Consider the following 14,301-nt stretch of genomic DNA (forward strand, 5'->3'; position numbering starts at 1 on the left):
AAATAAATAAATAAATAAAAAAGGAAGCATAATTATAGTCAGTTTCACTAGGAAAATGTTGCACTCCGCAAAAGAAGCTAGGAGTGAACAACAGAGGATGGATCACTCATTTATTGCCCTGTTCTGAAGCACCTGGCATTGGCTATTGTTGGAAGACATGATACTGGGCTAGATGGACCCAGTATGGCTGGTCTTATGTTCTTAGGTAGAAAATTCTGTGGAAAAATTACTGTGTTTGTGTAGAACTCCGAGCATATTTATGAAAATCTGGAAAATTTCAATTCATTTTTCATGGTGATTACTGAAAATGCTAAGGAAACCTCAGGACCTAAACTGTTTACTATTCACTTAGAAACAGATCCAATGTCTACTGAACTCAATGGACCTGCTACATGTTCAAGCAAATGAAGATCAACCTGAACTTCAAGCCATCCCCTGCCCGGAAACCACTGGGGATCAATGACCGAAATTCCAGGTTTGTATGGGGAAAGGTGGGGGGAAAAAAAAAAAAGTGTAGACACATGGCCAGTCTTGGCTAGCAGGAAAATCCCTTCCTGATGCCAAAAAGACAATCTGGACAGGCCCATAGCATACCAGGAGAACCAGTAACACTACAATTAACCAAAGATGTGTGGGAGCAACACAGGTGCAGAATACTGTCCACATCCAAGAGAAGCCCTATATTCTTCAATGGAATGGTAGGGGTTCCAATCCATTCCCTCTGCCTCACATGAACTGGCTAATCACAGCATGATGGGTGCCATGCAAAGCCCAGCCCCACCAAACCAGCTGCCTCTACCTCCCAGCCACATGTGGAAAAGGAGAAGGATGCACCCTACCCCTCCCAAGAAAGAAGGGCGGGCATCCTCTAAATAAAAATTCAAGGTAAATTGAAAGGCCCATGTCATTGCACCCATTGTTTAGATGGTGTGAACTGCAATGAAATCTGTCGGTTTCTGCATAGATAGCTCCTCAAATAATTATACTGTAGTAATGTCCTCAAACCGAGGAGGTCCGCAAAACCCTAAGCCCCAGCACCCCACGGGACAGCACCCCGAGCCCATGGGAAGAGTTTTGGAGATACGGGGGGGGGGGGGAGAGGTATCGCCCCTCCAAACTTAACCAGAGTGAGGCAGTCCCGGAGGCAGCGCCACACACACCCTTAACTCCTCCCCACCATCTCCACCCCAGTTCCCACCCCCTGGCCAGGTAAGAGGTGGGAAGCCAGAGCCAGGTGGTGCAAGGCGGCTGCTACCTTGGCTGATGCCATGGAGTGGGCAGTTGCGGCACTTCCCATCTCTTCCTCCTCCTGATTCTGGTGCCTGGGGCTGCAGCTCCTCCTCAGCTCCCAGCCCCCTTGACTGCTCGGGCAGCCAGTAAGAGCCACCTGGGGCCAGCAGAGCCCTCGGAGCAGAGCAGCCCCCCCTCCTTTGAATTATAATTTTTAGTTGTCTTCCCCCTCCCCCAAACCCAGACAGGCTGGGTGGCCTTCTCAGGTGAGTCAGGGACTGAAAGTGGCGCTCCCTTCCTGTGCCCCACCGTGCAGAGTTGAACTAAGCCCCACCGAGCGCTGCCCGCTCCACCTCCCCCACAACAGAAGTCAAACTACACCTATGCCCAAGGCCCCCACCCCTGCCCGGCAGCCAGAGCCCCAAAGCGCCCCCCACCCCCACCCCACTGGGATCTGAAGTTTGTATAGCATGTTGGGTAGGCCTCAGAATGGAAAAGGTTGAGAACCTCTTTTCTAAAACATGTAGCACCAGACCCAGGTTTATAGCAAATGTTATTACTATATTTAATGTGTGTTTTAATACGGACTCATGGTAAGACACATAATTCATAAATCCTGCCTACTGATACAGCCTACAGAACTCAGCACTGAAATGAGACATATTTGATCCCTGAAGGTTCACATGCACCTCTCCTCATATCACAGGGACAATTCTTCTAACTTGCTCCATCCAGCCTCTCCACCCTCCAATACAGCTACGCCTAACACAATGAATGCAGCTAGGCTGCATGCAGAGACACGCTGCAATTAAAATTTGTGGAACACAACATGAACAATGACACCGTCTCATGGCACTTCATGCCTATTGACTATGGCATCACCCTTACTGAACTATTCCCAGTAGCTATTGCCAGCTAGAGAGGGACAGAGTTAAGGTTGCATTGTGGTTCTTATTTGCCTTTTGATTTTTTAATCTTTAGAATCCACATTTTCAAGCTTTTATCCAGAACCATAAGGGCTGGATAAAATAAAATAAAGCAGAGTTTCTCAATCACTAGACTCTAGAAGCTAGAGCTTTATGAAAAAAATGAAATATTGTGTGAGACTCATGATTAAATTGTGAGAGTTGGCAAAACTGTAAATTCACTGATTACAGGAAATTAGGTTGCAGCTGAGTCTTGCTGCTGAAAGCGAAAGGTCTGATGGAGCGCACTGAGTGCCAAGTGGAAGGTTTGCAGAACAGAGAATTTAGCTGGCTCCAGGACTATAGCAGAGGAGTAGTGCCACAGCATAGAGGAGCAGTACAGAAGTTACAAAATAGAAATGTTGTCACGTTCCGAGAGGAAGCATTGTTTATCTGGAAGTTAGGTGAAGCATTTGGAAGTGGAAAGAAAAATAAAAGCAAATTCATGTGGACTAAGGCATGAATATGGGGGAAAGTGACAATAGGATAAAAAGGAAGGAAAGATACAACTCTTCTTTTGACACTACCTTACTCAACACATTTTTCAAACAGTTTCGAGGGGATTCACAACTTACAACACATTCAGCTCCATTATTTCATTTAAATGTAAATGACTAACAAAGACAATATCTAAAGGGCTCTGCCCCCTGGAGCCAAAGAGTGAAGGTGGGGCTTATGAAGAACCATTCCAATTCCACTGATGTCCAAAATACATAAATAAAACCCTGGGAACGCTCATAATCTTAAAATTTCAGTCTAAAAGTATCCAGTGAGTTAGAGAGAGCCAGACTGAAGTCTATAACTAGATGTCAGCAAGTACTCTGGGTCACTCAGAGGCTTGTTTAAATAAACACCAGCCTTGCTAATAAAGCCTTGCTATAAACACAGGAATAAATACTTTCCAATCTCAGATTGTTCCTCTTTCAATACAAGTAACCCTGGCACAACATCTGGAAACTAGTGCTGTTGAAGCATGTAAGATAAAACAGGTAGGTCAACAGTAAGGACTAAATCTAAAACTGATGTTGCAGTAAGAGAGCATGAAGGGAACCAACCTGACATCCTCATAGTATGATCATTGTTAATGACTTTTCATAACTCATTGCTTTGCTTCATATATTAAGCTGTTATCAGTAACTCATGGAAATAAATCACACATCCAGAGCTAGCCAATTGTATACCCTTTACACACCCATGCATGTGCCTTTTAACTGCATGATAGTTCCATTTTGCAGTTAAAAATGTATGGCTTATGGAGAGAACTTCATTTTAAGACTTTACTCACATTTCATGGGATCTAATACACTAATTTTTCATGCCAGAACTCTCCACAGAGTAAAGCATTAGACAGACATCTGCCTTCAAAGGACACTAAAAGCATGTAAATATTTAAACAGTTCATTTCTTAAACCAGCAGGAGGCAGCTAAAGGGAAAAAGATATATAATCATAGCTAGGGGGGAAAAATACAAGACTAACATGAGAATGTTTCACTTTTAATGACACACCCAAGGTAGGTGAGGGTGCAGGAAGGGACAAGCTTTTGAGCTTCACAGAATTCTTCTTCTGGTCTGGGGAAGGTAACCAGAGTGTCTACGCTAAACAAAAGTTGGGACAGGACTGTTAAACATATGGGGTTCACACATACTGTAGCGCACCACTTAAGTGGGCAATTAAGGGTTAGCAGGCAGTAGAGTGTGCTACAAACTGTTTTAATGAGCCTTAAAACCAGTCTCTTAAGTCCACAGCTTTTAGTGTCTAGCACAGCTATGGATTTAAGTTCCCAGGTTTGTCTTTTGAAAGTGTTGTGCACATTTCCTTTGAGGACGAGGACTGAGAGGTCAGATATGGGGTGATTGCTTTGTGAAAAATGTTCACCCAGGGGTGACAGGGTGTTTTTGTCTTATTTTTCTGTGAGAGTTTATCTGAGAGTGTAATGATTGTATGGCTTCACTCATCTAGTTGGTGTTGGGGCATTTGATGCACTGGATGAGGTACACCATATGTTGGGATAGGCATGTGTAGGATCATGGATATTGAAAGGTGTTTTGTGGGGGGTAACGATCATCATAGCAGTGGAGATATGTCTGCAGGTTTTTCATCTGTTGTTCTGGCAGAGTCTGGTGCCACTTTGAGTTGGTGTGTCCTGGTCTGTGGGGAGATTGCTTCTGATGAGCTTGGCGAGGCCGGAGGGTTGTTTGAAGGCCAGAAGAGGGGGTTTGGAAAAGATTTATTTCAGGATGTGGTCCTGTACGGCTTGTAATTGTTTGATGATACCCATTTGGGTTCCAGTGTAGGGTGGTAGATGGCAATTAGGATTATGTGTTCATTGTTTTTTTTTTTTTTCCCCCAGTATTGAAACAGGTTCTCTGGGGGTATCTGGGTGTCCCGTTCTGTGATGCAATCTATTTCCCTGGTGAAGTGTCCTTTTTTAGTGAAGACAGTTTTAAGGATGTTTGAATTATGCTCAGTATAGTCCCTATATAAATTTTAATTTTGGTAAAGAGAAGTTCTAGGGAATCCAGGAATTTTAAATACAAACTATGCACTAAATAAAATAGTGGGGGGAAAAAAACCTATAATTCAAAGATCATTTTAGCAAAGTGGCAAAGATATGAACTCTAATTGCAACAAATGAACATATCTATCTACAGATTATCTGATGGACACTTTATTGCACTCCACTGCTTCTCAAACTGTATTGTGGACCACTGGAAGCGCGTGGCTATTTCTGTCACAATGGCCAAGCACCATAAGCCTTCTAAAAGTGACACTTCCTGATTACTGTCAATCTAGAACTCTCTTGAGATTTCCAGAGACTTGCTGACCTACTACCCAAAAAAAAAACAAAAAAAAAAAACACTTTTTTTTTTTTGCACCCTTCAAGGATTTGCCTCTTTTGAAAGATTTTTTCTTTGTTAGAAATTAAACCATGATGAACTTTGTAGAAAATACTAAAATATCACTTTCGAACACTATATTGAATATATGAAAATGTACACACACATTATATTATAAATAACACACACCACACACAAAAAAACAATGTACCTTCTGTAGCTGGAAATAGGTCCTCTCCTTCACTTTTAGTTTCTGCAATTTTTCCTGTTCTCAGCAATACTTCTGCAAAACTTTCTGAAGAATTGTGTTGGAATCCAGCATAGGCTACTTCAGACTAATAGAAAAAAATCACAGTTGCATTGTTTAAATATCCTCTTTTTAAAAAAAAAAAAACTCATGTTTTGTAATATGTTACATTAGATACAATTATATAATTTAGTTCCTTTTTTTAAATTCTAGATAGAGATCTTATGCAGCAATAGAAAACCTAATAATTCTCCTGTTAACTTGCTTTATCCTGTTGACTTAATATGTCAAATGAAACCTATCATACTGGTTATGATAAGCATTGTGAAATGTAAACAGACAGTGTAGATAATGAAATTTTTCCAAAACAAATGAATGTTGATTTACCTCTCTGCCTAGCTCTCCTATGTAAAGCACACATTGTGTAAGTCAACACCAAGCAAGCTTCATTTGCATGTTAAGTCAACACAGGAATAAGAAAGACAATATGGCATCAGCACACAAAAGAACAAATAGCAGGGAAGAAGAATTTTGTCTGGGGGTACACTTCAAAGGGATACATTTCAAAAGTTTTTTTCTGGACTATGAGGAGGATGAAAGGGAACCCTTGGTGATCCATTTCACTGAGGAACACTAATGGCAGAGGGGAGTGATTTATGAAAAATCTGGATCCTGATTTGAATCAGTGAATTGTGCAAAAGGGCTTTGAGGGTGAGAAAACTGCTTTAGACAAAGAACTGTAGCTTGCTAGTTATGTTTAGTCTCTTAAAAGCATGTTATACTTTTGTTTTATTTGTAATCAATTCTGATTCTACTATCTTTAGTCAATATGAGCTAAAACTCTATCTTTGCTAATAAACTTCTCTTTGTTTTATCATAAGTAGATTTCTGTACTGTAATAGTAAGCAAAATATGAATTCTTAGTTGAATCAAACAAGCTGGTGTGTACACTGTTTCTTTGGAGACAGCAGACTTGGTAATTACTGTGAGGTTCCAGTGACAGGTGCTGGATACCACATGGGAATGCTCTTCCAGGGGGCTTGGGAACTGGGGTGCACTAAGTGTTACCTGCAAGGTACAGTAAGGGCCGGCATAATCCCAAGAAGTTTGTCTGTGGTTGCTAACAGATTGGGGTGTGAAGCAGTTATCACCAAGTTTAGCACCAGCCAATATCTCTCTCGCTGAGGTGGGGGAAAGTTACAAGGTCACTCATAGTTTTGAGCTCCTCAAACAAGTGCACAGTCTTCTTTCAATGCTTCTAGAAGTGTATTTTAACTCTTAATGCATCTTAAACTTACTTCTGCAACATAGGGATCAACAATGAGAGATTCATAAAAGGGATGACAGCTCTGCTTTTCCACTGCAGCATTGGCTCCAGAACTGCTTTTTAATACATCTCCAAATTCTTGGCCCTGAAAGGAATAAGCAGAATTAAGCCCCGTGTGGTGCTAGTCGACCAGGTGCCAGCTCATGTCAGAGACCCAGGCCAATTCATTTGTGTACTAGGATAGATCAAAGTGATTGTTAATTGCATAAGAGTGTATTTGGAGTTTAAACTTCATGAAAACTTATGAGATGTTACATGCATTGTTTCTACTTATCTGTATCCCCTTATAAAGTAGTAGCAAACATTTACATTGTGTATACCCCTGTAACTAATAACTCATCAAATGAGAAAGAAGCCTTATGGCATGCAAATGAAGAACTTTAACAGAAAAGTGCTAATTTCAAAGCCAGTGGTCATTGCGTGTGATGATCGGAGGTCAAAGACTCAAAATTCATTCTTCACTCTCCGTCATCAAAGGAAAAGCCTACCCAGGCAGTGACACTGTCAATTTGTTTTCAGAGGCTATAAGTATGGATTCAAGGAAAGATCCTTCATCTCCGGACTGTCTGGATTCTTACAGGGAAGTGTACCAGATGCAAAGTGGAGATCCTCAGAGACAATCTGAGTACCCTGAAAAGACCTGGGAAACTGGCAATTTATTACATCACTGTCACCATTTGGAACTGCAAACTGTGACTCACCGGAACATATATTTTACCTGTTTTAATCTCTCAATAACTCATTTCCTTTTCTTAGCTAATAAACCTTTAGTTAGTTTACTATATCATTGGCTCCTCGTGTTGTTTTTGGTGTAAGATTTAGGGTAAGTGACTGGTCTCTTGGACTGGAAGCAACCTAAATGTGATGTGATAAGTGACCTTTTATCACAAAGTCCAGTTTGCCTGGGTGGCAAGATAGACTCTCTAGTCTAAGGATAATGTGTGTCCCCCCCCATGATAAGACTTGCATAGTAATCCAGGAGTTCACATTTGTCACTGGCTTGTTGTGTTCTATAATTAGATTTTGCCACCAGTTTGGGGTATCTGCCTGTTTTGTGACAGTCTGCCCTGAGATATGCACTCATGGTCGTGAGCCATTCCAGATAGTGTGACACCTAGTAATAATGAAATTTTGCTTTAAAGTCCATTAAGCAGTGATATATTCAGATGGAAGGAGATCCTGCAATGAACTCCATGCATGGAACCCATGCAGAACTCCATTGAAGTTAATGGGGTTTAATAGAGGAGTATGCTAACTACATATGACAAACTACAAGATAAGGACCCATGTTTCAACTATTCATCAATTATTAAAAACAAAGAAAAGTTAGCAAAAGTAGTCAGAGAATCACAGACACCATAAAAAAAGACTAGTGAAAATGCACATATATATGGAAAGAAAAGTGAAGAATAGGACCTGAAACAAATAGGAAGGTAAAGAGATTTTCTAAATGTTAATAGAAAGTGTGACACTTTGCTTTAATGGTGCTTCAACTGCTTATAGCTCCCACCCCAAACACCCTGAAATTTTACTAGCATTGGCCTGTTGCTCTTCTTTGATGAGAAAAGCTAACGCTAACAAGCAAGCAAGCAAACAAACAAACAAAAACAAGAGTGTGTATTATTCATTTTGGAAAAGAAAGACTAACAAAATATAAGAAAACATTAAAAGTCATCCATGGCCCCTTGATGTCAATGTGACTACCAGTGGTTCCAGAAGCAGGACTAGCAGTTCCTTGTGAAGGAATATAGCCTATACGTTTATCCATTCATGAGACCATAGTCAGTCGGAGAGATTTTAGTAACTTCTTACATGTAATGGCCGAAGATAAGTTAATGACCTCTTCCACCATTGTCCATCACTGACTGCATGCAGCATGGCTTTTGTCGTTGTAGTTGTATTAGACAGAACTTTCATGGTTTTAGCGGTGGTCCAATACAACAAGTCAGCAGACTGGCTAGAAGGAATGCTGATTTCTTCCTGTGAGTGTATGCAACACACAACAACAAATGTTAGAAATAACCTCAGCATTATCACCACCATGAGTTAATAAAGCCAAATGCCTATAATAAACACACAATGGCATCAAGACATACTGATAACAGTTTGGTTAATAAGTTATTTCAATTAGCAGTCTCATTTAGCAGCAAGCTAAACACAAGCAGAGTTACAATGTTGCACTTTTTAAATCTCATAGCTGATTTCTTAATTAGTAGAACATTCTTTTTCTCATTACATTCTAATCTCATGATATTGTGGACACCAGCCATTTACATTTTTGAAGGTTATTTTGCTTAACTAGTCCCACTGTTCTGCTGATATACTGAAGTTTATAGAAAAGGGGAGGTTGGGCATACTGGCCACTGGATTGATTCTTCAACATTTTATGAACAGTCTTAACATACAAAGCCAGGATTATGTGGATTTCCAAAGAGCAAAACTAAGTCATCCAGATTCTCAGCAGGGAACTCTTGTCTTTAGACCCTTTTCTGGTGAAAAACTTTAATCTTTCATATCAGAGCTTCCCAAAATAGGGTTCTCTCCAGCTCCTCCATTTGATGTTGTGGGTCTGTGTGACCTGCACTGATGTGAAAATACGGCACCTGTATGTACACCTCTACCTCAATATAATGCTGTCCTCAGGAGCCAAAAAAATCTTACCACATTGTAGGTGAAACCACGTTATATCGAACTTTCTTTAATCCACCGGAGTGCGCAGCCCCGCCTCCCCGGAGCACTGCTTTACCGCGTTATATCCGAATTGTGTTATATCGGATCGCGTTATATTGGGATAGAGGTGTATGTTCCTAGATTCTGAAATTCTGGTGCTTTGTGACACATTAACCAAATATAGCAATTCTCACAGGCTGCAAACAGATCTTGTGAGATTTCTGCCTATTCTGTTTTCCCACCCTTCCCACACAGACACGTGTTTCGGCAGACACCTGGATTCAAACTCAATAAAGGCAGGTTCAGGTCAGGTCTTTCAAAATTTAGGGTCCGGGTTTTGCAAATTTGGGTTGCTGGGTCAGGCCTACCTCAAATAAAGGGTTTAAATTAATACTTGATACATCTGCAGTGATTTCTGTGTCACTAATTGTTACACTCCCGAGAGGTCTGTGACAATTCTTTCCATGTTTTACACAGCTTACATATTAAAACAAACAGATTTCAGTATGCTGTAAATTATGTAATTATATTCCATTGACGATAATCACACAAATGTACAGTAGGGTAATATTTACAATACACTCACTTATATACATACATATTGTTGATGTTTTAATAGCCAGTAAGTTATAATGGTTAATTTCCTCACACAAGATACTGAATCAAAAGAAAATCACTTTTCTACAGTTACACTGGCAGGAGGATATGAACTACCAGTTTTCAGCTCAACAACTTGAGACAGAATTTTACACACTAAACAGGGACTGGTGGCTAAAATGACTTAGGTGAAATCTTGCCCCACTGAAGTTAATACTTCAATGGGGAAGGATTTCACCTCTAATCTACTTTATTCTCTAGCACCTTTAATGTAGTACTGTATACTTCAAACTGACAAACTGATAATCAAGGTGACATAATAGACTTTTTCCCCCAGTTTAGGGACCAATTTCCACAATGGGATTTGGATTTTCTTTAATTTTTCAGTTGCAATTCTGTGCCCACAAATGGTAGCAATTGAATATCTAGCTATCAGAGATGCAGTCACAAAATTGTGGGTGAAGTAGTTAAGAGATCATCTACTTAAGAGATCATGTGACAACATTTTTCAGGTATTATTATATGGCTGTTTTATGAAGTCCATTTTAAAAGGATTGTCTTCTCTTAGCAGTTCTAAAAGATTAATTGAGAACAGCAAATTATTTTTACTTTGTCCTAGTCTGACACATCCCATTATTTTAGATTTTTTTTAAAATGTACAAAAATAAGGAAGACACTTATCACCAAATCTATCATTGTCATTAAAAAGACATCAACAACATTCTGCCTGCAACAAAACCTGTAAAAGTGAGCACTCCCTGATTATTAACAGTAATAAGATGATCTAAAGAGGGGACCTCCTGCCAACCTCTGAACAATCAATTGTAAATTTCAATTCCCACTTGACCAGATGAAAGTGACTGCATGCTGAGCGAAATATGCCAGAATCTTTACTCTTCCTGAAAAATAAATGGCAACAGGATTTATTTAGATTGTGTTTAAAGAAAAATAGTACCTCTTTTGAAAGTTAAAAAAAAAAAAAAAAAAAGAGAGAGAGAGAGAAAATTAGTTTCTTCTTTTGTAATGCATTATACTATTTCCAAGAGGATGCTTCATGAAACTTGACCAATTAATGCAAGTTTCTAAGGCCTTGTCTACACTACGAGAGTAGTTCGATTTTACTTAAATCGAATTTTTGGAATCGATATTGCAAAGTCGAACGTGTGTGTCCACACTAAGGACAGTAATTCGACTTTGTGAGTCCACACTAACGGGGAAAGCGTCGACATTGGAAGTGGTGCACTGTGGTCAGCTATCCCACAGTTCCCGGAGTCCCCGCTGCCCATTGGAATTCTGGGTGGAGCCGCAAATGCCTTCTGGGTAAAAAAAAGGTGTCCAGGGTGCTTTTGGGTAACTGTCGTCATCCGTCCATCACTCCCGCCCTCCCTCCCTGAAAGCGCCGGCGGGAAATCAGTTCGCGCACTTTTCTAGTCAGTGACAGCGCGGACGCCACAGCACTGCGAGCATGGAGCCTGCTGCAACCATCACTGCAGTTGTGGCCGCTCTCAACGCCTCGCAACTTATCATACACCTTTCCCTGAGGCAGATGCAGAAAAGTCAGGCGAGGAGGCTACGTCAACGCGGTGATGGCCTGAAGTCTGAGAGTAGCACAGACCTCTCAGAAAGCAGGGGACCCAGCGCCGAGAACATCACGGTGGCAATGGGTCATGTTGATGCCGTCGAAAGGAGATTCTGGGCACGGGAAACAAGCACTGAGTGGTGGGACCGCATAGTGCTGCAGGTCTGGGATGAATCCCAGTGGCTGCGAAACTTTCGCATGCGGAAGGGAACTTTCCTGGAACTTTGTGAGTTGCTGTCCCCTGCCCTGAAGCGCAATGACACCCGGATGCGAGCAGCCCTGACTGTCCAGAAGCGAGTGGCCATAGCCCTGTGGAAGCTTGCAACGCCAGACAGCTACCGGTCAGTCGCGAACCAGTTTGGGGTGGGCAAATCTACCGTGGGGGTTGTTGTGATGCAAGTAGCCAAGGCAATCGTTGATGTACTGCTGCCAAAGGTAGTCACCCTGGGAAACGTGGAGGCGATCATAGATGGCTTCGCAGCGATGGGATTCCCAAACTGCGGTGGGGCCATAGATGGAACTCACATCCCTATCCTGGCACCGGAACACCAGGCCAGCCAGTACATTAACAGAAAGGGCTACTTTTCCATGGTGCTGCAAGCACTGGTGGACCACAGGGGACGTTTTACCAACATCTACGTGGGATGGCCGGGCAAGGTTCATGACGCTCGTGTTTTCAGGAACTCTGGTCTGTTTAGACGGCTGCAGCAAGGTATTTACTTCCCGGACCACAAAATAACTCTTGGGGATGTGGAGATGCCTATAGTCATCCTCGGGGACCCAGCCTACCCGCTAATGCCCTGGCTCATGAAGCCCTATACTGGCGCCCTGGACACTGAAAAAGAACTCTTCAACTACCGGCTGAGCAAGTGCAGAATGGTGGTGGAGTGTGCTTTTGGCCGTCTCAAGGGGAGATGGAGAAGCTTACTGACTCGCTGTGATCTCAGCGAAACCAATATCCCCATTGTTATTGCAGCTTGCTGTGTGCTCCACAATCTCTGTGAGAGCAAGGGGGAGACCTTTATGGCGGGGTGGGAGGTTGAGGAAAATAGCCTGGCTGCTGATTACTCACAGCCAGACAGCCGGGCGATTAGAAGAGACCAGCGGGAAGCGCTGTGCATCCGGAAGGCTTTGAAAGCAAAGTTCCTGAGTGAGCAGGGTAACCTGTGACTTTAAAGTTTGTGTATTGAGAAGCTAAACCTGCCCCCGTTTCTTTGCCCAGTTAATGTTGACTATCCTATCCAGTTACATACCCCCTTCACCCCACTTCCAACACACGTTTCAAAATAAAAATAGTTCTACTTTGTTAAAGCACACCGTTTTCTTTAATACTGTATTCGCGGGAATTTTTTAAAACTGGGACGCAGACTGTGGTGCGGAGCGGGTGTACTGTAGTGGCGCGAATGCAGCTTCTAAACTCAAGGATTGACAGGCTCCGCTGCGGTGGGATGGTTGTTTCAACGGAGCCTGTCACCCCTCCTGATAGGGACTGTGTGTATGGGGGGGTCTATGTGACTTTGTGGCAGGGGGAGGACGGTTACAGATCCCCTGCTGTGTGGCTCTGTGATCCTGCCTAAGGACCGCCGCTTAAGATCTGTAACTGCCCTCCCCTGCCACAAAGTCACAGAGCAACCCACCCCCCACCACATAACATGAAAACAACCTCCCAGACTAACCAGGGTAACTAGTCACTGCATCACTGCACTATGTATGTGCCCTGCTGCTGTGCCTGCCCCCGACTATATACCCTGCCAAAGGTGACTGTCCTGTCGAATTACCAACCCCCTATCCCCCCCTCCTCCAAAAGAACATGATGGAAACAGTAGTTAACAGAAACGTATTTTTTATTATCAACCAAACATGGAACTGGGAAAGTGAAACTTGGACGGGGGCTTGTGTCAGGCGGGAAGGAAAGAACTTGTCAAATTTTGGGGAATGAGAGCCTTCTGCTGCTCGAGCTCTCTGCAGGGGTGGAGTGAGAGTTAGCAGGGACTCTGCCGCCTCTCCTTCTGTGCACTTTGGGTGAGGGGGGTATGGGACTTGGTGGCGGGGGAGGGCGGTTAGAGATGGACTGCAGCGGGGCTCTGTCCTCCTGCCTCCGTTCCTGCAGAACATCCACAAGGCGCCGGAGCGTGTCCGTTTGCTCCCTCATTAGTCCAAGCAGGGTTTGAGTCGCCTGCTGGTCTTCCTGACGCCACCTCTCCTCCCGATCCATGTTGGCTTGGTGCATTCGGGTCAAGTTCTCCCGCCACTGGGTCTGCTGTGCTGCCTGGGCTCTGGAGCAGGCTATAAGCTCCGAGAACATGTCCTCCCGTGTCCTCTTCTTCTTATGCCTAATCCGCGCTAGCCTCTGGGAGTGTGATGACAGGCTAGGTTGTGAGACAGTCGCAGATGGGGCTGTGGGAATGGGAAAAAGGGAGTGAATTCCTCAGAAAGATAAATGTAGTTGTGAACAAAGAACATAGTCTTTCTCTGTTAACAAGACCATGCACAGCACCTATCACATGCGCACTCAGCACAAGGTCGAATTCTCGGCCTTCGCATTCAGTGCCTGGGGTCTTCTACAGCACATTTGAGAAGCCTCTCAGGAGAACGGAATTTCTGTTGCAGGCAGACATGGTAAGCCGTAGACTTGTGGCAGCTTAAAACTTTAATATTAGCAATGGCCTCATTTCACATTGAAATCAATGTCGGTCCCTGCTGCCAGCAATTCGGCAAGCAGGAAGTCTGCTCCTGTCCCACACCCTCGCGGCTGTCCCCGGGAACGATCCCTTTCGGCTGCCCCTCTCCCGCCTCCACCGCGTGGCTGCAAACCAGCGGTTACAGTTCTGTAAAGGAACGGCAAAG

At 43.1% G+C, this 14,301-nt stretch overlaps 1 protein-coding gene across 2 annotated transcripts in view; it reads right to left on the reverse strand.

The window, feature by feature from the left end:
- Window positions 1-14,301, reverse strand: part of NBAS (NBAS subunit of NRZ tethering complex) — a 356,127-nt gene that overhangs the window by 176,835 nt on the left and 164,991 nt on the right. Inside the window, exons 36-38 of one of the 2 annotated variants that reach the window (XM_054023470.1) lie at window positions 8,421-8,588; window positions 6,580-6,693; window positions 5,246-5,369 (exon numbers count right to left, since the gene is read on the reverse strand). In XM_054023470.1, coding sequence (XP_053879445.1) covers window positions 5,246-5,369; window positions 6,580-6,693; window positions 8,421-8,588 — 406 coding nt within the window. The remainder of the gene's footprint in view (window positions 1-5,245; window positions 5,370-6,579; window positions 6,694-8,420; window positions 8,589-14,301) is intronic. The other variant, XM_054023471.1, reaches the window with a different exon arrangement.

Source organism: Malaclemys terrapin, chromosome 3 (genome assembly GCF_027887155.1).
Source record: "Malaclemys terrapin pileata isolate rMalTer1 chromosome 3, rMalTer1.hap1, whole genome shotgun sequence".
In the NCBI taxonomy this organism is placed as follows: domain Eukaryota; kingdom Metazoa; phylum Chordata; order Testudines; family Emydidae; genus Malaclemys; species Malaclemys terrapin.